General features: G+C 34.0%; 8 protein-coding genes, 1 non-coding gene and 2 further genes across 9 annotated transcripts, besides 6 other annotated features; 5 read left to right on the forward strand and 6 right to left on the reverse strand.

Annotated features, from left to right (window-relative positions):
* Nucleotides 1-578: 578 nt before the first annotated feature.
* Nucleotides 579-1,232: a sequence feature (similar to hypothetical protein; correction of possible frameshift sequencing error~similar to Saccharomyces cerevisiae SOK1 (YDR006C)).
* Kpol_1036p45 lies at nucleotides 579-3,649 on the reverse strand (the record flags this gene model as incomplete).
* Nucleotides 1,235-3,649: a sequence feature (similar to hypothetical protein; correction of possible frameshift sequencing error~similar to Saccharomyces cerevisiae SOK1 (YDR006C)).
* A 2,710-nt stretch (nucleotides 3,650-6,359) lies between these two features.
* HHF1 (histone H4) lies at nucleotides 6,360-6,671 on the reverse strand (the record flags this gene model as incomplete). The annotated part of the gene is made up of 1 exon (XM_001647110.1): nucleotides 6,360-6,671. The coding sequence occupies one exon, from the start codon at nucleotides 6,669-6,671 to the stop codon at nucleotides 6,360-6,362; it is 312 nt and encodes a 103-aa protein (XP_001647160.1).
* A 1,153-nt stretch (nucleotides 6,672-7,824) lies between these two features.
* Nucleotides 7,825-8,235, forward strand: HHT1 (histone H3; the record flags this gene model as incomplete). Its single annotated transcript, XM_001647111.1, has 1 exon — nucleotides 7,825-8,235. One exon carries the CDS (start codon nucleotides 7,825-7,827, stop codon nucleotides 8,233-8,235), a length of 411 nt encoding a protein of 136 aa, XP_001647161.1.
* Nucleotides 8,236-8,710: 475 nt separating this feature from the next.
* On the reverse strand, nucleotides 8,711-9,568 carry IPP1 (inorganic diphosphatase IPP1; the record flags this gene model as incomplete). The annotated part of the gene is made up of 1 exon (XM_001647112.1): nucleotides 8,711-9,568. The coding sequence occupies one exon, from the start codon at nucleotides 9,566-9,568 to the stop codon at nucleotides 8,711-8,713; it is 858 nt and encodes a 285-aa protein (XP_001647162.1).
* A 2,971-nt stretch (nucleotides 9,569-12,539) lies between these two features.
* Nucleotides 12,540-12,683: a sequence feature (similar to Tkp3 protein; correction of possible frameshift sequencing error).
* Kpol_1036p49 lies at nucleotides 12,540-13,256 on the forward strand (the record flags this gene model as incomplete).
* Nucleotides 12,687-13,010: a sequence feature (similar to Tkp3 protein; correction of possible frameshift sequencing error).
* Nucleotides 13,014-13,235: a sequence feature (similar to Tkp3 protein; correction of possible frameshift sequencing error).
* Nucleotides 13,239-13,256: a sequence feature (similar to Tkp3 protein; correction of possible frameshift sequencing error).
* A 1,396-nt stretch (nucleotides 13,257-14,652) lies between these two features.
* On the forward strand, nucleotides 14,653-14,725 carry Kpol_1036trna3. Its single transcript has one exon. It is a non-coding gene; the product is annotated as a tRNA-Thr (tRNA).
* A 281-nt stretch (nucleotides 14,726-15,006) lies between these two features.
* On the reverse strand, nucleotides 15,007-17,037 carry MNN2 (alpha-1,2-mannosyltransferase MNN2; the record flags this gene model as incomplete). Its single annotated transcript, XM_001647113.1, has 1 exon — nucleotides 15,007-17,037. The coding sequence occupies one exon, from the start codon at nucleotides 17,035-17,037 to the stop codon at nucleotides 15,007-15,009; it is 2,031 nt and encodes a 676-aa protein (XP_001647163.1).
* A 2,074-nt stretch (nucleotides 17,038-19,111) lies between these two features.
* CPP1 (cysteine-rich palmitoylated domain-containing protein CPP1) lies at nucleotides 19,112-19,483 on the forward strand (the record flags this gene model as incomplete). Its single annotated transcript, XM_001647114.1, has 2 exons — nucleotides 19,112-19,114; nucleotides 19,247-19,483. 2 exons carry the CDS (start codon nucleotides 19,112-19,114, stop codon nucleotides 19,481-19,483), a joined length of 240 nt encoding a protein of 79 aa, XP_001647164.1.
* Nucleotides 19,484-19,794: 311 nt separating this feature from the next.
* On the reverse strand, nucleotides 19,795-21,570 carry SLX5 (SUMO-targeted ubiquitin ligase complex subunit SLX5; the record flags this gene model as incomplete). The annotated part of the gene is made up of 1 exon (XM_001647115.1): nucleotides 19,795-21,570. One exon carries the CDS (start codon nucleotides 21,568-21,570, stop codon nucleotides 19,795-19,797), a length of 1,776 nt encoding a protein of 591 aa, XP_001647165.1.
* Nucleotides 21,571-21,949: 379 nt separating this feature from the next.
* On the forward strand, nucleotides 21,950-22,732 carry USE1 (SNAP receptor USE1; the record flags this gene model as incomplete). Its single annotated transcript, XM_001647116.1, has 1 exon — nucleotides 21,950-22,732. One exon carries the CDS (start codon nucleotides 21,950-21,952, stop codon nucleotides 22,730-22,732), a length of 783 nt encoding a protein of 260 aa, XP_001647166.1.
* A 310-nt stretch (nucleotides 22,733-23,042) lies between these two features.
* Nucleotides 23,043-24,470, reverse strand: ENP1 (snoRNA-binding rRNA-processing protein ENP1; the record flags this gene model as incomplete). The annotated part of the gene is made up of 1 exon (XM_001647117.1): nucleotides 23,043-24,470. The coding sequence occupies one exon, from the start codon at nucleotides 24,468-24,470 to the stop codon at nucleotides 23,043-23,045; it is 1,428 nt and encodes a 475-aa protein (XP_001647167.1).
* Nucleotides 24,471-24,713: the final 243 nt, after the last annotated feature.

Below are 24,713 nucleotides of genomic sequence, written 5' to 3' on the forward strand. Positions count from 1 at the left end.
TAAATAAAGAGGAAATATTTGTTATATGTTTGTAATGTAACATGTAATGGAGGGGATGTAAGAAAATGAAATAAATACACATACATGTTGATTTATGTATGGTTGGAAAATTATTGACTTTTATCTTAATGTGCTTTGGAATGTAATAGACGTGAAAAAAGTTAATGGGAATGTTTCGATTTTTCGATTTTATCTTTTATTATATTTTTTCAATTCTTGGGTATTAACTTGTACTATTTTCTGTGAGAATTAATTAATAAATATATTTTTTTATTGTGAACCGTTAAAGTAAGAAGGAAAAACAACAAAGCACAAACTAAACTAATAACATTGTTATGAATTGTATCCTTAACATAGCATAACTTAAATTAATATAAGTAACCTTATGGGTATAATTTAGTAGAAGAGGGTTAAAAGAGAGAGAGGAAAAAAGAAAACACTTATCATTGGTATGGCATTGATAATATGCCATCAAGTTTATTTCATCCTCTTGAGTACCTGCTTGACTATCTGTTGTATTTATATTTGTCCCTAATTATTCAAAACATTCAAATCCTTAGGTTTAATGTTTAATTAGATTAGACACCACTAGCTTTCATTTTATCACCTAATGAATCAATATAATATGAACCAAATACAGACCAATGGAAATTGGCAACAGTATATAAATGACGATAAACATTTTCAAATTCTTCAATTTCAACTGCTGATAAGATGCTTTGAATGTTAGTAGATTTAGATTTCAACAATGGCGATTTATTTGTAACACTGGATGACCCATTGCTCATTGCTTCCAAATCACCATCATTTCTTGATGCAAACTTGTCTACAGAAGTAAAACTTTCATTCGGATTGGAACTATTTGTACTACTGCACAAATATACAAAGTCTTGTTTTACTCTACCATCAACTGTACATGAGGAATTCTCATAAATCAAATCTTCTAATGTCTTGAAAACTCTATTTTCTAATACTCCATAAACCTCACTCAATGGCTGGGTTTGCTTGGATAACCAAGATTTGGCGAAATTTATTTTCTTATCATCTAAATCTGGGAATACACCAGGTTTCGAAGGAGTAGATGGAGTTTCTGAAATATCACTATTTTGCTCATTGTATAATTTCTTTAAGTCACCTATCGTTTTACACAAATGTACCGCAATGGACATAATGTTTTTAGTCCATCTACAGTTTCCATGTTCATCTGTAATAATACTTATTATATCTCTCTTTAATTTCTTATTTGAATAGTTCGTGTTGATAATTCCTTCATTTTTGGGTTTATCATAGGATCACTTGAATATAATTGTTGGAAAAGTAATCTGCAAACCATTAAACATACAATCTGACGTATATCTGCCCTTAACAAAACTAACCTTGTATGATCAAAAGTTAAGGCTGTTGGATAATTTCTCACCATTTTTCTACATGATAATAGGCTAATAATTGATTTTATGCATAGTCTGTATGCATCCTGAGGAGTAGCTTCTCCAGATTTGATCATTCCAGATGATTCTAATTCATTAAACTTGCCGCTAAACCATATCAATGAGGATTTTAAATCTATTTTGTTTGAGTTCATAAGAGGTTGAAAATATTGCTTTTCAAACTCAACAGCATTGCTTAATAAAGCCGGTCTTAATATTCTTATTTGGTGATTTGCAATATCCAACTTCATTGCCTCCAGTATTTGAAATACTAGTCTCAATCCTTCTATTAATTTAGGTAACGAGCTTTGAGAATCTGCTTCTTTAAATTTATTGTTCATTTTGTCAACCCAAGCATCTCTCATTGGAGCACAATGATGTTTAAACAATTGGGCTAGCCAATCAGAAAAGTTAGTCATTTGTAAGGAACCTTTAATCAGTTCTTGTACAGTCAACTCAGTATCCAGTACACCATTTATCATATGAGATTCCTTTTGAGGAACAGTTGTTAATAGTATATCCCTTAAAGTATCAAATAAAGGTACCAGTCTTGTATGATTATAGTCGAAAATGTCAGGTCTTTTCAAATATACAAAAAGTTCATTTTCTACATCATTCCAGTATTTATCAGCTAGTTGGGTTTTCTTTACACCTCTTTCACCATCTAAATTTGGCCTGAATTGTAACAGTGGATCAAATATGATATCATGCCTTAGTTGAGGGTTTTTCACTATTTCTTGTAGATCAATTTCCTTGAGACACTGCAGGTTAATTGGGGGCAGAGGTAATGGCGAAGGATATGATTTTATGTAGTTTATTCTTTCACCCAAACTCAATGAATTCAAGTTATTTTTAATTCCGTCATTATATGAATAAAGTCTTTGGTTGGATAATTTATTTGAAGTTCCTGTATCGTGGGTATCTGTATGAACCGTATTATGAATATTGATGTTAGAGTTATTTTTCGATTGTGGATAAGGTAGAGTCGGAGTTATTGCTGAAGTTGTAGTCCTTAAGATTGACCTATGCGGTTTCGTATACTTTCTCTTTTTAACACCTTGTTGATTATTGTTATTATTTAGTGAACTTTGATAAATTGTAGTTGGTTGTACTAGTCTGCCCGAAGAGGAAACCTGGCTACTTTTCAAATTTGCTGGGTTTGTGCTAGCAGAAGCTGATGAAGAAGATGAGGAAGATGATGTTGGAGTTTCTGAAAAGTTTGTGTTGCCAGCTGTAGTTGTAGCTGAACTTAAAAAGTGTGATGATGTAACTGGAGTTGAAAACTTTGTCGATACTACTGATTCACTTATCACTGATGGGAAGTTTATTTGGTTATTTTGATTTTGATGTTGTTTATAATTTGTCAATCTCCTTAGTGAAGAATGTAAAATTGTTGGAACTGAATGTGATCTTATTTTATTTTTATAAGAATTTGAATAATTCATAGAATGCAAATTTTGTACCAGTACTGAATGTAAATGGTCATTTATACCTAAATTATTTGTTACAATATCGTTTTCCTCATCTTCGGCTACTTCCTCCTCTTGATCGTCTTCCTCCACTTCATCAGCATCAGCATCCAACATTTCTATATCTATCATATCATTGAAACGGTGATCTGTTCCCTTGAAATTTCCTGATAAAATGCTATCATTGACTGAGAAAGCGTTATCCATTTCATTTAGACTACTATTTTCAATGAACTGACCGGTTTTTGGATCGAATGGTTTGAATAGATTTGAGTGAGACTGCGAATCTTGTTTACTTGCTGGGCCTGAGTTTCTGTTAATATTATTGCCACTGTTATCTATTGACGAAGAAGATGATACTAAATCAGAGGTTGTGAGTTTATTGCTTGAATTAAACGAAGGGGTTATAATACCAGAATTTTCAATATTTAAATTTATTGAAGCATCTGTATAATCTCTCATTAGGATAGTGGTTGATGCATCTGTGTCTGTATCATTGTTATTTTGGTTATTATTTTGGTGATTAGGAGTATTATCGGTAATATTTTGTTGCATTTCTTTGTTGTTTGTATTTGTATTAGTAGTTGTATTTAAATTTATATTTGAGCTTGAGCTTGAACTTGAGCTTGAGCTTGAACCTTGACCTGTATTTGTGTTATTGCTGTTATTTGGTGAACTTCCAGTAGCTGCAGTTGTAGTTGTAGTACTACTAGTACTTGCTCTTGTTGTAGTGTGAGTACCAGAGTGTTCCATTATTGACCAAAATAAGGATTAAAAAAGTAAAATATTATATTGTATGATTACAATATAATATTATGAGCATATATATATGCGTGAGTGTGTGATTTGTTGATGTGTTGTATAATACGTCAAACTAATTATATTCGCTGTTCTAAAAGATTAAATTTAAATTTAAATTTAAATTTAAACTTAAGGTTAAACTTCTTACAATGTACATAAATATAATCAAGTATATATTTATGTAAATGGGGTAGAGAGACCAACAGAGAAAGAAAATTTGAATATATCAGTTGTAGTGTGTACTAATACTATGATTGTTTAAAAAAAGTGTTGTGCTGTGATGAGAGCAGGGTTTATAGTAGTTTGCAGATTGGGAGAGTATTGTAATGAAAAAGAATTTATTCCCTTCGAAAGCCAAAAATACAATACAATAAAGTGGGTTTGAGCTTGAGTGTGGATATGAATTTAAGTTTTGGATGGGTTATAGGTTCCAGTTGAAGTCCAAGTTCAAGTTGAAGTTCAAGTTCAGGTTTTAGTATACAGTCAATCAGCTCACTGGATATTAAATTTTCAGAATTTTGGATTTAAAATTTGAGCTGAAATTTCCAAAAAGAAGAGAGAGGTGATGTTTTCAGTCAGAAGGGCGAGCAGAGAGCTCGAGACAAGACAAGAGCTTGCCAGCTGAATGGGAGTGAGTTGGTTTATTGATTGTAGAGTAAGAAAGAGTAAGAGTAAGAGTAACTGTATGTGTGGTCTTGTCGAAGTGGATGGTTTAGTAAGCTTTATTATGTGGGAGAGTGGGAGAGTGCGGTATGGAATGGTCTGTTTTTGGTTTGAGTGTTAGTGTTAGCGTTAGCGTAAGCGTAAGCTTGGGTCTTAGTCTCGGTATCGGTATTGGTTTTGGTTTTGGTTTGGAATGTAGACTCGAGTAAGTGAGCTGTACCATGCTGCTATTGTTTTAATAGTTACAGGTCTTTTCTTTCGTTCTTTCGTTCTTTGTATGTGTGTGTGTGTGTCTCACACTGAGAGCTGATTCCTTTTTTTCTCGTTTCTTTTCTCGTTTCTTCTGCTGAACACCGCAGACAAACAGCCGCACAAAATGCAGCTAGCGAAGAGAATAAAAAAAAGAAACGTCGAATTCAGAAACCAACTGTTCGTGCACAACGATGCCGTCCGACTGAGGGCGCTCCCCTCTTTATGAGGTCTCTCACACCAAGCTCAGCTTAATTACCAAGATGGCAGCAATTGCCAGTTTCAACGACAAAAACAAAGACAAAGACAAAAGAACACATCGAATCAGGATGGGATGGCATATATACACTCCCACCTATAACAGAACAGACCCTTCCTCTGGCTCTTCCCCTTTTCACAACAAGAGAAATATTGTCATTGCCAAACTTCCAATTCACCTCTACATCATCTGGTATATATATATAGCCATACCCACCCCCATATCAAAAAATCAATGCAAATGGTATACTTGCATAGCTATATATCACGTCCTAAGTGTGCAGATGTAGGTGTAGGTGTAGGTGTAGGTGTAGGTGTAGGTGTAGGTGTATCTCCAAATGATACTCCATTGCCGACATATGCATAAGTACGACAAACCAATTCTTGTTCTTGTGAGTGACCCAACCTGTATGCACCATCACCATCTTCTTTTGCACACGTCGTCCCTCCCCCAAATCCAAGAGTAATTACCACTTTTGTGCTGAACAAGTGTATTCAATTCTCACTAAATACCTAATCAATGGTTCTTGCTGCATAGAGCTTCAATGCACGCAGAGGTAATTATATATAGATATGCTTATCTTGTTAGTGTTGATGATATAAGAAGTCGATAACAACTATGTTGTTTTGGCATGGACTTGGGCTCCCATCCCATCCCCCATCATTACAGGCCAAACGCCAGCTCTCTCTTGTGTGGTTGTGGTGGGAGAGGATACCATCAATGGCAATATAGGGGTGCGTGAAGGGAAGGGATACCACAAGCCAAGAGTGACTGGTGGTGTGTCCAGTTAAAGCCAGCTGTTTGTATGTATTTATGCACACATGTGTTTGTACATACGTCAACAGTATCTTGCAATTTTCGTAGCCAAAAAATAAAAATAAATGTGCATCAGCAGTTTATTTGCTTTTTAGCTTAGCTCACAACCCTGGCCAGTTGAGGTTAATCGAGAGAGTGGTACGAAACTGCAACTTGAAGCTTAACTGGAAAAACAGAAATTGTTTAAGAACTTATAAATAAACTTTTACAGTCACTGACTAGATATATATCCATTGGTAGTGTGTTTGTATTGTGCAAGGTACAACAGACTACAATGAACGATGTTTAAAAAATAATGGGAATTAGTTAATTTATTATACAAAAGTGTATCGTACACATACACATACACATACACATACACAGATACATATATTTATAAATATATATATATATATTAGGTGCTTTGATTTTTAACAATAGGTTAGAATCCTGACCATACGTATTCTTTTGTTGTGCATTCAATTCAATCTTGAAAATACCAGTCCAGTTTTCTCCTACCTGAGATGAGAAACCATTAAAAATTACATAAAATAAAAAGAGATAATAATAATAATAATAAAAGAAAAATACCACTTGCCTTGAATGCTTGTTTGACCCGTTTCCCCCTTTTGAATGCTTTTTTTCGCTGAGGAAGATAAAAAGATGAGATGAGAAGAGATGTTGATGTTGATGAGATCAACCACCGAAACCATACAAGGTTCTACCTTGTCTCTTCAAAGCGTAGACGACATCCAAAGAAGTGACGGTCTTTCTCTTAGCGTGTTCAGTGTAAGTGACAGCATCTCTGATGACGGATTCCAAGAAGGATTTCAAAACAGCTCTGACTTCTTCGTAGATCAAACCAGAGATACGCTTGACACCACCTCTTCTTGCCAATCTTCTAATAGCTGGCTTGGTGATACCTTGAATGTTATCTCTTAGAATCTTTCTGTGACGCTTAGCACCACCTTTACCCAAACCTTTACCACCTTTACCTCTACCAGACATATTTGTTGAGTTGTATTGTTATTATGTTAAGTTGTATATACTTTTGTGGAGTATAAGGAGGAACAAGAACGAGAACAACCTGAGAGTCCCAACAAGAGCGAGATATTCCAAAGGTACAAGAGAAACCTAAAAACAGTCTTCCTTTATATATGAATCAAAGTGTCGATGGTCAGCCGCAAACCAGATCGAATCGACTCCAGTCCTCAGCGTAAGTGTGAGTGTGAGTGTAAGCGTAAGCGTGAAAAGATGCAATTGAGAGCTGCAACAGAACAGCAACCACTTCAGCCAACCGTTGCTTAACGTTCCTTTCCTTTTCTCCCCATTCCCAGTATTTCGCATGTCCCACCACTCCAAACCGACAAATCTCCATAATAAAGAGATTGATTCCAGTCCAGCCCACTATGACCATTCCAGAATCACTCACTCGACAGATAAACAAACCGCCCGTTAACTATGGACAGACAGACAGTCAGCCAAACGAGAAGAATTGTGTTGTGAGTCGCCGCCACACGCGCGCGACATGCCGAGAAAAAGTGGAAAAACTGCAAACACTTGTTCCAGTTCTTTCGCAACTGGCCATACTCAAGCTGTTCCCACTCTTTCGCGCCGCTCTCTCGTTGAAACCTGTCCATAGTAGAATTGATGGATTTATTATGGCGATTCGTTATCCTTTGCACGTCTACTGCGAGGTGTCGTGGTGTTGCTGGTGTTCCCACTGGATGGAAGAAAGCCCAAAATTATATTTTTGCGATTTGCTCCTTTCCTGTCTGTCTGTCTCTCTGTCGAGCCACGTTCCAGCTGTTTTTTGAGCTGTTTTTCTCACACAGTCACACACAAAAAACAGGGGAAGGGGGCCATAGCATTTCATTGCGACTTTCCTTTTCCTGCTGTTATCTTCCCAATATATCCAATACGCCCATCACCAAACCAAACCAAACCAAACCAAACGTATATAAACGGATCGGTCTCGCACTTGATATTCCCTTTTCCAAAACTATCTCCTTTCTCTTTCTCTTCCCTCTGTTGTCTCTCTTAGATTTTTTTTGTACTTTGGTCTTCTTGTATATCTTATATCTTATATCTTTTGTGTGTTTTATATCTTGTCTCATACTATAGAATACAAAAACTCACACACTCATCCATCCTCCCAAATATGGCAAGAACTAAGCAAACTGCAAGAAAGTCTACCGGTGGTAAGGCTCCAAGAAAACAACTAGCCTCCAAGGCTGCCAGAAAATCTGCCCCATCTACCGGTGGTGTTAAGAAACCTCACAGATATAAGCCAGGTACCGTTGCCTTAAGAGAAATTAGAAGATTCCAAAAATCTACTGAATTGTTGATCAGAAAATTACCTTTCCAAAGATTGGTCAGAGAAATCGCCCAAGATTTCAAGACTGACTTGAGATTCCAATCCTCCGCCATCGGTGCTTTGCAAGAATCCGTAGAAGCCTACTTAGTCTCTCTATTCGAAGACACTAACTTGGCTGCTATCCACGCCAAGCGTGTTACTATCCAAAAGAAAGATATCAAGTTGGCTAGAAGATTGAGAGGTGAAAGATCATAAGTTATATGCTCTATTCCTTTTGTGTCAATATCCAACCAACTTAATACACACGCATTTCCACATCTCGTCTCATCATAAGTTATACTTATTCTTTTTTTTCCATCATTCTATTCTATTCTAATTGGAGGGTTTTCTTTTTCTGTTTTAATTATTTACCACTGTCTTAAACAGTTTTAGGTTTAGATTTTATTAATCTCTGTTTTACATATAAAAATATCTTTTTAAATTCGGGTTTATATGTATTATATATATATCATCAATATGTCTGTATACTAGTTTTTAAATATTATATGTCTGGTTTACATTGATTTATTTATACTATCCCCATTTTCAACAACCTTGTCATGCCATGCCATGCCATGAAACACAGTTTTCTATTCTAGTGACTGACTGATTTATCGATTAACATGTTTTAAATATAAAAAAAAGAAGCTCAAACGCTTCCAATTATATACACCTAAATAAGTCTCCCTTTTTAAGCTGAACCTGAAATGAAAAACCATTTGTCTACAGATTTGTCAATTGGTGCATCTTCCTTTGGAGCAGCACTTGGAATTTCAGCAACATCCTTGATAGAAAATTCATCACCTAATGTAGTGTTGGCTAAAGAAATACCCTTGTTGTCAACAGCTTTACCACTGATCAATTGCTTCCAAGATTCATGGGTTTCTCTAATGATTTCCATAGCATACTTCTTGTTCTTGGCTTCACCGCTGAAGGCAAATTGGTTTTCTGGCTTACCATCTGGGATCTTGTAGATTCTGAACCATTCGTTGGTGGCTCTCAATAATCCTGGGAAGTATTTTTCAACATCTTCAACATCGTTCAACTTTGGTGCTAATGGATCGTTGATGTCAATGGCAATAACTTTCCAATCGGTTTCACCTTCATCCAACAAAGCCATGATACCCAAGACTTTGACCTGTTTAACTTGACCGGTGTAAGCAATGGTTTCACCGATTTCCAAAACATCAACTGGATCGTCATCACCAACAGCTTTGGTTTCTGGATGACTGTGGTTTGGATCTTCCCAAGTTTGTGGGAATGCACCGTAATTGTGGATGTAACCGTGGTGAGGGAAACAGTTTCTAACATATCTCAATTTGCCCTTCTTGGTGTCTTGAATGATTGGGTTCATTTTTTCTTCTTTGGAAATTTCAAGTTTGGCATTAGTCCATCTTGGAATTTCAACAACCATGTTCAAAATTTGCTTTTCTTCATCAGCATACAATGGGATGTCATGGAATGGAGAAATTGGCTTACCATCTTCTTCAAGGTAACATTTGTATTCCAAGGTGTGTTTGGCACCGATTTGTCTAGTAGAATAAACCATCTTGTTTTAATTTATATTAGCTACTGTCCTAGTCTCTTCTTCTTCATATCAAAAGAACAATGAAAAACGAAATAAAACAAAGAACCCATTATTAAAATAACAATTCAAAAAAAAAAATTCACTAAAAACTACTAAACTCTAAAAATCATTCTTAAAATATGACAATCAATTTGACCTGTAAAGCTTCAATTGCTAATAATAAAATAAAATAAAATCTATTAAATATACAACAACGACAACAACAGCATACAATTTTTCCTCGTTTCGAAATCAGAGTGAAAAATTTCATTCAGTGCATTACAACAAAGTCCTAACTATTCCAAAAATCGAATAAATGAATGAATGAATGAATATTAACGAAGAAGAAGACGAAAACTACAACGAAAATGAAAACGAGCAGAGACGAAGTTAGAAACAAGGCAAGGTCTTAAAAGCTGGGTGTCGTCAAAGTAGAGATAGACTACAACACCATACCGAATATTGCAAAACCACCACCACCACCACCTTCAATTACATCGATAAAATCAAGACCCAACCTTTTCTAACGGACCTTCACAGAGGTAATTGTGAGTTTGTATGTGTAACAGCCCAACAACAGACTCGAAGTTGCATTGAAGCAATGGGAACCAACGTAATCAATGAACAAGCAAAAAAAAACTGACAAATGCAGACAGTTCACGTTCAATTGATTCAATTGCAGTTAGTTGATGGGATGAACCCAAAGGCAATAAAAGAACTGTGAATTCGTCGTGTTGGACTTCTAAGTAATGTCCAAGAGCAATCGAAATTTCACTGTCTTGTTAATACCATATCATATCATCCAGTTTGATCGCATCAATTGATGCTTCTAGTTAGAATGTTGTACTGTAGATGTAGATGTGGATGGGATGTAACACCACTCAATTCGAGGGACAATTGACGACAGCAACTTCGTGAAAAAAAAATTTACCTACAGACCAGAGCACAACGAACCAAAAAGAGCAAAAAAAATGGAAGCTCGTTGATATGTTACCTATCTTTAAAGACCTTCCCCTTCTAACTGTTGCTTTGTCTAATTGACTAGGCCAAATTTTAGTTTTGTCTTGAATAATAGCAAGTATTTCTTTCTTCATTAGATGGGATCAAGATTTCTATTTGATACTCTTGCCTCGATATGGCTGTTTTATCTGGGATCACCTCCAGCTGGAGGAGCTTGGTTTATGTGGAGGGAATACTTTCACTGGTATATGGAAAGGACTAATTGTTCGTTTTTTTGAAGCCAAAAATTGTATCTGATTACTTTTAGTTTCCCATATGTGTCAATTGGTACACTCTTGAATCACATTCTCTCCTTCATTGCTTTAGTTAGTAGTATATTTATTTAGCTATAGTTTTTACCGGGAACTTCTCTACCTTTACACTGGAACTTAAAATGATCTTGTAACTTTGGAAATATCTAAAAGTTTCATCTAGAATCACTGAGGTTCCTATATAAAGAGTTGAACCATTTCAAGCAGATCCAATTTCTTGATATCGATATAGTTTTTAAACCCTGGGTCTGCCTTTTAAAGCATCACTTTTTGTTTGATAGTTTGGATTCACTAGTAGTCTATATTAAGCAATTGTGGTTATTTACTACCAGAGAGGATCAATTATTCATGTTTTCATAGTAAAAATCAAAGAAAATGAACTGTATCTTCTGAATAACTTTCGTTATTTTTTTAATCTTGTATTGACTCTAAATACATACTTAATTTAAGTACCAATTTGTTTCCTTTTTGTCTTCCAGGAAATACATAAGATCATTTGGAGGCCTTAGTACTATTGCTAATTTGTAGAAAACGAAACAACTTTTATGTGAACGTAAAATGAGGATCAATATATATATATATATATATATATATATATATAACTCATAGTAGCTGTAAATGATTCCATTCTGAGTCTCTTTACTAAAGATAGGTCTAAAATTTTGTAAAGCCAAAAAAAGGGTTCTCTTCAAGTATACATTCTAAGTGCAACACTGATTTATTGGATAGTAACCACAACTAATAGAGCGGTTACAATTAACTTATAAGATACTACTTATTTGAAACGAATCATAAAAGAAACGTCAGCAAATATTGAAAGTGGTTGCAAACTCATGAAAGGAGAAGCATATATAAAAAGGCCAACTAAGTTAAGGTTTGGATATTGTAAAATGTATACGAATCTAGAGTTTAGATTAGATGCTTAGATAATAGAAAGAAGTAAGTTAGTGTATATATACAGTAGAAAATGGAAATATAGGACACACCGAACACAGCAGACACACCAATACATTCCACAGCAATGAAATTTTTTACAGATGTGATTCTAATAACCGCTCTATACATGTTGTGGTTGATAGTATATAAACTATATAGCTATAGATGTCCATGCTATAGCTGCTAGCATATGCCGCCAGCCAGCCAGCAGTTAAGCTAGCGATGTGACTTCAATGTCACTGGTGATCGACTGGGCAACAAGACCACGAAATAAGTTGCGAGGTGGATCGAAGTAGCCATGTATGTGACCACTAAATATGGGACTATAACTACAACAAAACAATGACTACTGTTTAGTTTTACGTGTACAGGAATGACCAATTCGAAGATTGAAATGCTGTATTGTTGAAACTGCCACCAACTCAGGCACCCTCGGATCGGAACTGCAACGAGAACTTACGTTGCATAACAGACTGCTTAAGACGGATGATATTATGATTGCACATTCAAGTCCAGTACATGACGTTGCATATTGGTCAATAATGTGATTGTTCATTTATGTAGTAAAACTTAAAATAAAAAGTAATATGAAACACATAGATATAAAAGAATAATATGAAATACATAGGTATAATAAAATAATAATGTACATTAGTGTATCATAGAAATTTAGAAATATAAGATTAACCAATCATGTCCTTCAGTGCTCCCCAGACACATACGCCCCTGACAGTAACAATGAATAATATACCTACCCGGTACCTGGTTCCCACAACTCAAAATACTTGTTTAGTCAGCCTTATGATGGGGTTAATAATTTGATCTTTCAAAACTTCCTCAAAGTGGTCACATTGTCGTACTGGCCTGGACAATTCCAGGATGTCAAGAAATAAGTTCCAATCTGCCCCATACGCCAAAAGGCTCAAAGAAGTAGACCTACTTACGGACCTTTGCAACAACTTCCTCCCCCAATCAAAAGATGGGACAGACTGGGCATCGACTTCGTTACGGGTCTACCCAAAACAACGAAAGGTAACGATATGATTTTAACAGTCATTGGCCATCTAACACGAAGAGGTCATTTCATCCCGACGTCAGTAGAAATGAACGGGAAAGACTGTTTAGAACTATTGATAAACAAGGTATTCAAATATCATGGTTTCCCGTCAACAATTATCAGTGACAGAGATATTCGTTTCAACAGCGAATTCTACAAATAGGCCATTGGTAGATCTGGCATTACTTTCAGCAAATCAAGCTCGAACCATCCTCAAACAAACGGACTCAATGAAAGATTAAACGGTACACTTAAAGCCCTGTTAATGCGATATTGCGCTTCCAACCCTATTAACTGGGATCAGGAGTTACCTATCCTAGAGTTCACTTACGATTCGTCACCACATTTAGCCATAATCATTTCCCCATTTCTAGCAGATTTGGGCTAAGAGCCAACAGCACCATCATTCATAATAGAGGGGAGAGATTCTTACAGATCTGAGAAAGCCAGAGAATTGGTGACAACAAAAAGCTATTCTCCTAAGAACTAGAAATGAACTAACAAGGACACGACTTACGAAAAACTTGAAGCTTGTCTATCAACAAAGTAGTAAGGATCACATCAGGCTTCATATCGTTACTATATAACCATAATTGTTATGTAGCCAGTGAGTATATAATCCCTGATGTGATCCCGGTTAAATTGAATACTCTTAAGCTTACTTCTTTCTATTTTCTATATATCTAAACTCTATTTTCGTATACATTTTAAAGTATCCAAACCTTAACTTAATTGGCCTTTTTATATGTCTCTGATTTCATAAGTTTGCAACCACTTTCAGTATTTGCTGATACACTTCTTTTATATTTCCTGTCACCCACGTTGATCAATATTACCCACGTTGTCTCATTCATTAGTTGTAACCGCACTTTTAGTTGGGGTTACTATCCTACAAAATGATGTAATGCAAACCCTTACAGTGTGTGTCACTTGTTCACAGAGTACGACTTGTCTTATTATACCTAAATGACAACTCTATATAAAGTGTTACTAATGTACCTATTTATGTTATAACCCTTTGTCTATTTATATAATTTCCGTTCTCTTCCATCTCCCTTATGTGGTAACCTAAAATATAGGTAATGTACCTATAGAATTAGAGGATATTGAGATGACGGAATTAATATTATGAGATTGGATCTAAACTTATAAATGGTCATGATATTTTGGAATATCTAAATTTCATCTGTTTGAGGTATTAATATATATTTATTTAGTTCATTTTTATGACATAATAGAGAAGTAAATATAAATATTGCTTCAAAATCATCTTAAATTAAATTACTAAAATGAATAATTCGGTAGAAAAACTACAACATAATTGTAGAGAATCAGAGGGTTGTGGATTCTTTACAGAATCGTTAATAGTATTAGATTGTTTAGTTGTTTGCAAGGACATTCTTAATAAGTTGATATTGATCCGGTGTATTAAAGTATAAAATATACACCTGGGAATATAGTACATATGATAAGTGTCAATTAAGATCTCATCATTTCTTATATACAGTGTTGGAAAAGTTTTCAGCGTCAGTAATACTTTCGTGTAAAGTAACATTTCTTTATCCTATATGAATAATGTCGTAATACGTTTAGATCACGTGTTACCTCATAATTCTGACAATTAAATATACATCTGACCACCTTATTGTGACATTAAGTATCTTACTATCTGGTCTGACAATTACTTGACCTGATGTGTTGCACTTGCCTTAAACAATATCTTGCTATTAACTATCTTACCCGGACCTATAAAATTATTAGGATTACCTCAAAACCATTACCATAAAATTTCAACTTTTAAAGCTTCTATGGCCAAGTTGGTAAGGCGCCACACTAGTAATGTGGAGATCATCAGTTCGACTCTGGTTGGAAGCATATATTTTTGTTATTTTTAACACGTATCACTAACTGATCTCCTAAGATTGTTTCAAGTTCTAATAAATCGTCTATTTAAGATAAACCATGTGAATTGAAATGAGACATATCCTGTTTATTATATGATACATAAGGACATGTATCTAAAATGAATTACGAATGCTCAAACTATATAATAACTGTAATACTAAAATTTCCAGCCTTGTTTTTAATTATTAAACGTCCTTATTAATGCTATTTTTTAAACGATGCTCTATATGTATCGCATCAACTGTTTTCACCTAATCGGTGTTAGGTGTAATGGCTCTTTGATGTGACATATTCAGAAAAGTGACTCTATCCTTAATATATTTACACATATCTTTCCAATCTTCTTCATTGTCACCTAATTCATCCTCTAAATATTTGAATGATCTTCTCTTCAAACATAAGTGTTTGTAAAAAATGGTGAAATTTTCTAATTCAATATCATAATTATTCAACCTTTGTAAGTTCCTGAAAGATCTAATATGTTTTCCATGCTCAATTAGATCTTGGCCTCGCCATAGTCCAACTGGATCAAATTTTGGCAAATTTGAATGTACAAACATAACGTCAGCTTCACTAGTTCCACCATTTCTATCATCATTAATCATTATATATTTTCTGTAGAAATCATTTAATGAGTATCTCTTATCATAGGTCCTTAAATTTTTATCTTGGTATTGGTACTCGATTGCTTCTTTAGCTCTTTTATATCTCAAATAATCTTGATGGAAATCAAATTGAAGCATTGCAACCCCTCTAAAACCTTTATTATCAGCTTGATGATATCCATCTACACCTGTATTAGTTTTAACTTGATAAAAAGGCAATTTATTGAAAACTGCAGCTGCAACAAATGTCTCCTTATCACCTTCACCTGCAGCTTTTTGAGAAAACATAGGATAATACCAATTGGGACCGTTGACGTTGTAATACAATGATAACAATATAGTTGCTAAATGTTTAGATTTATTGATCATCAATTGTCCAGATTCAGTCGATCCATCTGGTATCGAACCCTCTAAATCATGCAATGGAACGTTAACTAGATTTCCCATATTTTCCGTATATACTTCTGGTGGAGTAATATCATCAATTGAGTTTCTTACTCTTTTTTTCGAATTAACAGTAATGCCAGCAATTTTATAATAAAATGGAGTAGTAGTTCTTCTCCAAAAATCTGGCCATAGTACCAAACCTGTACTTTTATATGGCTCCTTAGTAAAAATCTCATCAAGATTCTTAATTGGATAATTATCAGCATCTAATAACAATAGATCATCGAAGCTTGAAAGCAAAAGCGCAATTGATTTAAATTGATAACCCCCAAACTTGAATTGATCTATAGTTTCTTCAGGCAAGACATCCGATAAATATATACATTTTGCATTTAATTCTGGCAATAACTTACAAAATTCTGCATCTTCTCCTTTATCGTTTGGCATAAAGACTTCAACTGGTAATGTAGTGCCTTGATTTCTAATTGCGTTGATGATTAAGAATGACAGTAAAGAAAATTTCCCACCACCAACAATGACGATACCTTTGCCTCTAAAACTATTTCTTGGTAATGACAAAGAGCTGATATCTGCTATGTATTTTGCATGCTTTGCCTTTAGTTTTGACATTTCTGCTTTTGATATCTCCAAGCAGTTTCCTAATTCTTTCATCGATAATTTATACCATACCTCATAAAACTCAGGTCTGTCACCAATGTCACCATTTAATAGACATGCCTCTTTATAATTTCTTTTTGATTTCCCAAGTGGTGAATGAGCTTGAATAAGTTCAAAAACTCTACCATAGAATTGTTTTAATGATTTTGTATTTTCATCTAAATCTTGGATTGAATCAGTCGATAAGTGTTCATCTAACATTGAATTAATTTGAATTGGATTTTTCTTTTTACCATTTTCCTTTTCTTTATCATTGTCGTTATCATTATCATTATTGTTATTATTATCATTATTATTATTATTATTATTATTATTATTATTATTAGTGTTAGTATTAGTGTTAGTATTCGTACTAGTGATGGTGCCTTCTATATGCCTGTTATCATTGTTATTGCTATTTGAATTCGGACCTACTTCATCATGTATGCCAGTCTGCTGAGCTTCTTCTTGCTCTTGGTTAATGAAAAGTTGTAAATACTCTTTGTACTCAGTTACTGATTTCGCAACGTTTCTATTACTATAACTCTGAGAGATCAAAAAAATTGACACAATTGCAGAAAATAATAAAGATAATTTCACTACTCTGGAGAAACGTCGAGAAATCATTACCATCAATTACTTAACTTCCACTACCAATGAATAAAATCAAATAAAATTATCTACCTAGCCAATTTAAAGATGCTGTACCTGATGTGAAGTGAAAAATTTTTTTGATGCCAAGGTACAATAAAATTAATTATAATACAATATAATATATGCAAAGGATGCCAAAAAAAATAATAAATAGAAAAAACTAATAATGGGTAAACAATCAAACCAAAACTGAAAGAAATTGCTTATAATAAAACACTAAAAATTAAACTCAAAAAATCGATTGATACTTCGTTCACCCACTAATTCTAAACTAAAAAGATATGAATTCTAGAAGAAAGAAGCAAGCAAAAAAAATAAATAACAACCAATAACTATAACTAAACTGCAATCACCTTGAACACACCAACTTTTAAAACAAAAGTATTTTATACACCTCTCTGTTGCTATATGTGATATCCGAGTATATATAAATAATTAAACAAATGAATATATAAATACATATAAATATATAAATATATAGATACCCTTCAGGCAAACGATAAAAATAACTAACCTCCTATAGTTCAATCTACCGAATCAAACCTTTTACAGATGTCAAATTTAGTAGCAATTGACAGATGGGCTGAAATGAACGTAAAATTTTTTTGTCTTTCGATCTATCTTCTGAATAAGGCCAAGAATGCATTTTAACAGGAACGATCTAGGGACCTGCAAGGTTAAAAATATCGAGTGTTGAAGGAGAAACAGACAGATTTAGAAACAGACAAGATTTCATCAACTTCTTTCCAGAAATGAACTATAGACAGGAGTGGATTCAGCCAGGAAGACCACAACAGACTTGGTTAGATTAAATTAAATTAGATTAGATTACAATCTCAAGACCTCTGATGTTATATATGAATGTAGAATAATTCCTATGCAAGCAACATATAGTGATGTGTTTAGGTTTATCTTATAGCTGCAAATAACAGTTTCGAAACTTGTTTTTAGTACAATTTGCTACGATGTATTGTCGCTTGTTAAAAATTACATCAACTAATCTGATGGAATCCAGCAATACCAAAAGTAAAAACATCGAATTGTTATTAAAAAGACACAATATTTGGAATGAACAAGCCAGTTGTTCATCTAACAATGTTGATGTTGTTCTTGAATTTAAGATTCCATGTGTTTAATGACAGACCCTCTTGATTGTAGAAGTTGCACAATTAAGAAGTAAAATCTTATGAGATCAAGAATGGATGTTTTATTTGGCCAAGTCTTGCCCCATTCGAAATAGACTTCTATAAATAACAGCTACAAGAAATGACATGGTTGCAAATAAATAAATGGCTTATCAAAGAAAGATGGGAAGGTTTTTATGAAAAAAACTGTTAATGTAGTATATAACTTGCAACTGGGCCTTTAAGCCATATATCGTATCAGTTAATAAATTACTGGTTAGGGCTTGGACGTTTTTACTTATGTCCATTCAATTCTTATCACTGTTTGTTATACCTCAAAGCCAACCAATACATGTAAACTTTGATGCAATATTAACAAGACTGATATCACAACTAATAAATTTGGCTTGGTTTGGTTCATGATTGTAAATACATATTATATATATATATATATATATATATATAGTTATATTTATGACTGTGAGTAGGCGTATCAATATTGTTTTCTTGATCTCCCCATCGTCTTCTGTTTTGTCAGTGCTTGATTCTTACAGCTTCAGGGCAACTTGTTTAGGGAGGGTCAACCCTTTCACCATGTTTTGAGGTGAATTTTATCTCCTTCAGGGATATATCGATGATATTTTTTATTTTTTGATCTAATGGAATTAATTATATATAGACACACATACACATACACATGTCCTCAGATTCACCTCACATAATGTCTATCTTATCTATATACCTATATTAGTGATAATCTACACTCAAATAGACACCAAAGTATACATAGTTACTTGCATTTTTGTTAAATTGCATAAATCACCAAAAAGGAAAATACTGAGATAGCATCGGTATCCTTTAACTTTAAAACTACTTTTATAAATTGAAAAACACATCATCTTATTTCATCGATTTAAGAATCTACATATATGGTACGTTTACTGAGCATCGACTTATTTATTTGACACTCTGTTAATAACTAGGTTAGACCTCTTCCTTCTTTTTTTTTTGTTTGCAACTAGTCTTTACTGTTTCTCAAGTATCTTACTAACATGTCTTCAAAGAGTTATAATCAACAACCTTACTATCAACAACAACAACCCTATTATCAACAACAGCCCTACTATCAACAGCCTCCACCCCAGTATTATCAACAGCCTCCACAACCACAGTACTATCAACAACAACCCCAACAACCAATATATGTTCAACAAGCTCCTCCCCAGAGAGGTAATGAAGATTGTATGACAGCTTGTTTAGCTGCATTATGTGTTTTATTTACTTTGAATTTATTCATCTAAACAATCAGATTATTCCAAACTTCCAATTCTGCATCCCAAAAGACACTTTATGAAACAAAGAGGCCATGTAATATAATAATTAATATGATTAATTAGATATGTATAGTTGATATATATAAATATATATATATCCTACATATGTTCAATGATATTCTCAATACTAATCGTTTTAACGAATAATATATATGACTTGTGTAAATAAGTGATAAAAGAAACTGAATCATCACGGTAAAATATCACAATAATAAATATAGTATCCATAAATATGCATACTGATCCCTTTATAATCGATATTTTTTATCCTTAACATTTCAGAAATATGCTTCTCTGAATGCAACTCCTCTCGATATACGCAGTAATCGATTACAACTTGTTACTGGACATTTTTTAGGTCCATAATTGTCAGGATGGCATGCTCCTTTTAATTTTGCTAACTGGGACTTTGGTAACTTACTCTTTTCTTTCGAATTCTGTATCCTACGATAACACCTACCACAATAGGTATGCCCACAATTTGCTACATAAACTCTTTTAGAGAAATCACGATCAGATTGAGATGGCCTTATCAGACATTGATATGGACAGAATGAATCATATTTTTCTTTCAATTCTTCAAATGGAAGGAAACGGTCTTCATTGCTCATACCTTGAAATTCATCTGGAATGCCCTCACTTAACGTAACCCCACATAGACAACAAATCGGAATCTCTTCCCAATCTTCAGCCATAGTATCGTCTACAACAGAGACTGATCCATTGACACCATTCTTTGTCATATCGACTTTTGCCTTTGGTTCCGTGTTGAATGAAGAACTGTAACCATCAGGTAATTCTGTTGCCCTTCTTTCAAACTCATCTTGCTTCTCTTTAGTACTTTCAGAGTATTTTTTGGTTCTTAAATCCTTTTCTACCTCTTCACGTTCCTGAATCATCGTTATTATACTTTGTGTTCTACCTTCTTCGTCATCATCATCATAGTCTTGATGGTGCCTGCCACCATAGTTCCCAAAAATTCGACGGATCATTGGTGAATGGAAACTATCTTCTATAAATCTATTTGTTACTGGATGTGTGACAGGATTCCAGCCTTCGTCATATCTTGTCGTTTCTGAATTAGAAGAAATATTATCAATATCTGGTACAAACAAACTATTAGCTTGATGTGTACGATTCCTCAAATCTTCCAACCTTAAATACAAATCAACTAAATCGTCTGTAATCCCCAATCTAGGCGCAACTTCTATAATTGCCATAAATTCATTGAAAGAATTTGCATGAATAAACGCACTCCTAATATTTGTATGATATAAACTAATTTCTCTTGCGATTTCGTCAATCTCTGGATTACTTTGTCGCACTCTTAGAATACCTAAAAGTTGACGCCGTACTCTACTGAATGAATTCTGCATATATTGCCTATTTATCCGAGGGCGACCACTATTTCCTAACCTTACAGGCCTTCTATCATTTTGATATTCAAAAGAGCTTCTCGTGGGAATATCTGTGCTTGCAACTTGCAGCTCCATTAATTGACGCCCAGGAATAGTCAAAAATATGGAATTTGCAGATGGTTGCGGGTGCTGTTCACTTATAATTATCAAGTCATCAATATTGCTATTATTACGATCTCTATCATTAACATTGCTACCACTGCTTCTTCCATCTAAATTAGATGTCCCTATAGGTTCAACATCTTCGGGTTCATGATCCAAATCAACGTATTCTGTAACACTTTCATTTCTTCGTTCTCGACGAGGACTCCTATTTATTTCCCTGACTATAGTAATATCATCATTATTAGCTGAATCATTACCTGAATTTGATATCTGTACAGCTGTTTCGGTATGCTCATCATATCTTTCATTCCTATTACTAATATCGACACTTTCAACAACCTCACCATTGCTGCTGTTATGTGCAATATCCTGTGTCCTCCCATCAAGTTGTAAGATATCAGAATCACTACCATCTGAAAAGTCAAGATGGTCATCTAGATCACTGTCTATCAATATTGCTTCATCCTGATTGCTTTTCGTTCTCTTTGGATTCTGTTCCTGGTTCATATAAGGGCCTTCAACATCTGCCATAGTTTGGTTACACTTATCTTATGGTAAATTTCCCATGAAATATATCGACGCCACCTAATATAGATCAATAGATCGATAGATAGCCCTTCAAAGATCAAAACAAGTTCAATTTAATACTGTTCGTTACTGATCAAGCTTACCTAATTTCTTCACCAATTTATTCTTATAAGCCATTTATTGATATCAGTTTCGTCAACAATGACTGATTATAAGATTGAATAATTTAAAGCTCTTTAAGTTAAAAGTGGTGGAACTTTCCTTTATTAAAAGCCACATTGATCAATACAAAAACTGTATCAAGTGGTTGGAAAGAGTCTCTGAAATAGATATCTGGACTCAATTTGACATTAATTATAGATAGCATAACTGTTTATTTGACATGTCGGAAGTTTTGGGTGGAAATATTCGTAAAAGTTGTGATACGTTAAATGGCGACGATACTTTTTTGAATTATTTGTTAAGTACTAAATTGGAAAATAATTTGAATAGCTTAAGAAGGCAATTCCTTGAAAATAATTTAGGAAATGAAGAGGTTAAAAAGTTTCAAAATGAGTTCAAATCAGCAGAATTCAATTCTTCTTTAACGAAACATGATTCCTTGTCAAAATTAAAGCATCAATATGTTGATTACCAAGAGTCTATTAGAAGAAGAAGGTACAGTGTTGATTTTGATTCAGAGACAGGTTCTGCCGGCCAAACTGTTGATGATAAAAACATGGAAATAATCTCAATGGAAAGTATATCGAATGATGGAACTTGTAATGCTCAGAAAGATGATGTAGAATTATCCGAGTTAAGGAAAAGATTATTGGGTAAACGTGGACAACCAACTGCAGAAGATTTAGATAAGTCTGCTGAGAAGCAAATTGAAGATAATGAGAATATTCAAGTCAGCTTAATTGAGGATATGACGAAATTAGTATCAGGTTTGAAACAAGGTGCGTCAGCTTTCCAAAATGCTTTGGATGAAGATAAAAACGTATTGGGTGCAGCTGAGGTTGGTGTTCAAGTTGCATCTAGAAGTATTACAGATATCAGTGGGAAATTAAAGTCATATGACAAAACCAAGCTGGGATATTTGTTCTATATCACAGTATGTCTATTTATGATTTTAGGTCTGATACTGACTTATATTATCATAAAGATCTTCCCAGCACTGTAAGCATAATACTTAATTCAAGTCACCTTCAAGAAATGTTATCCATATCTACATTGTCTATTAGTCCAACTTGAAGACCATAAATATTTAAATAGATAATTTGCATAATGTATGTAATTAAAATAAAAATTATGTATATTCTTTTGAGTTGTATTCTTTCTTTCCAAAGCAAGATAACATATACACGAATCTTTAATTTAAGTACATATGATTGACTGATCCACAAGAAAAATGCTTATTTTAAATTAATTTATCTATTACCTTTGTGCTATTGTACATTGTATTTAATATTTAAATGATTTATATATGTGATCTAATTGACATCTATCATCAAGCCGTCATTGTTAGAGTTTTCATCAACAAATTCTCTACTTTCACCTGCCAATAATTCTCTTCTGATTTCAGGTCCTATATCTTTATGACCTCTTTGACGAATTGTCTCTAATAAGAAATCTCTTTGATCTTCAGTGATATCATTCTTATAACGTTGTGCAAATGTCAAGAAAGCTTTATGCCATACAACAGGTAAAACTCTTGTAGCGTCGTCACCGTTACTGCCATCGTCCAGAATTCTAAATCTCATGAAATAATAAACACATTCATCAACAGTTTGATATGGCAAGGCATATTTCTTATCTAGTAAGATTCTAATAAACACAGTTGTAGCTGGTGAGAATGGTAATCTTAGCAAATAACTCAAAGCAGCTGATGAATGTAGAACTGGCACCGATATTTTAGCCAAGACACTACCTGCGATGGTAGCTTCTCTAATGTTACAGCCCATTTCAACCAAAGGAAATAAGAAACCTTTAAAGAATGCACTTGGTTTATATAAAGATTTCTTTAAAGCACGGTAGATATGATAATTCAAAGTATGGTCCTCAGTATCTTCAATATTTGCACGGAAACGTTCCAATAAGACTAGATTAATAAATTTTTGAGCTTCTTTTGCTTGCATATTAGAGACAAATAATTTTGTAGCTTCATAGACAACATGTGGAGACCATTCTTCTGGATTGGTTACATATAAGACATCTTGCCAATTTTTCAAAGATGGAATGACTTTAAATAATTTTGGTAATTTACCATGAGTCCAAGTTTTCAAAATAGTACCGATAGTAGTGTAAGCTCTTATAACTTTTTCAGGTAAAGCTACACCTTCACCAGTTCTTAAACCTGAAGCAGAAAAAGTTGGATCCTGACTATTATTTTCGGAGAATTGCATTTGTGATTCTTTTTCTCTGATGGAGGCCATGATCTTATCAGCCAAGTTATAACTACCTGAGACAGAGTTATAGTCAGAAGATTTTTTAAAATATTGTTCGAACATAGCTGCATCGTCTTCATCAATTTCCACCAATTCTTCTTCCTCTTCTAGATACTCACCTTCTGGATCAAAATCAGAGATATTTTCATCATATTCCTCATCATCATCATTATCATCGTCATCATCTTGGTAATCAATCTGCTTGAATCTAGCAGTGGATTGTTTTGCATTTTCAATTTCTAAACCTTCTTCCTCTGCAATTTCATCTTGTTGTTCTCTAGCCAATTGCAAAATCTTTCTAGAGGCTCTAGAATCTACAAAATCCTCACCATTATCCTCGTTATCATCGTCATCATTCTTACCATTAGCCTTTTTCACTTGAATTTTCCTCAAAGTACCTTGAGCAGAATCAAGATCTTTCAGTAATGGATCATGTCTCTGTTTCCTGTTCTTGGAAGTAACAGCTTTACCCATATTGAATACACAACAACTACAATAAAAACGACTACAGCGTGTCCCACAGAAGTTGACTACAAAGCAGTTCAAATAGCAGACACTTGATAAGGTATATATATGTACAACTATACCTTCTACTTGTATAAGTATATTATAACATCTGATGTAGTGAGTGTGTTGATATTAACTAAAACTTAAAATTTTAGAGCTCATCGCATCTAAAAAATTTTTCAGTCTAAGAAAGAAGCGCAGCAGAGGTAA

The sequence above is a fragment of the Vanderwaltozyma polyspora genome, genomic scaffold, assembly GCF_000150035.1.
Source record: "Vanderwaltozyma polyspora DSM 70294 KpolScaffold1036 genomic scaffold, whole genome shotgun sequence".
Classification (NCBI taxonomy): domain Eukaryota; kingdom Fungi; phylum Ascomycota; class Saccharomycetes; order Saccharomycetales; family Saccharomycetaceae; genus Vanderwaltozyma; species Vanderwaltozyma polyspora.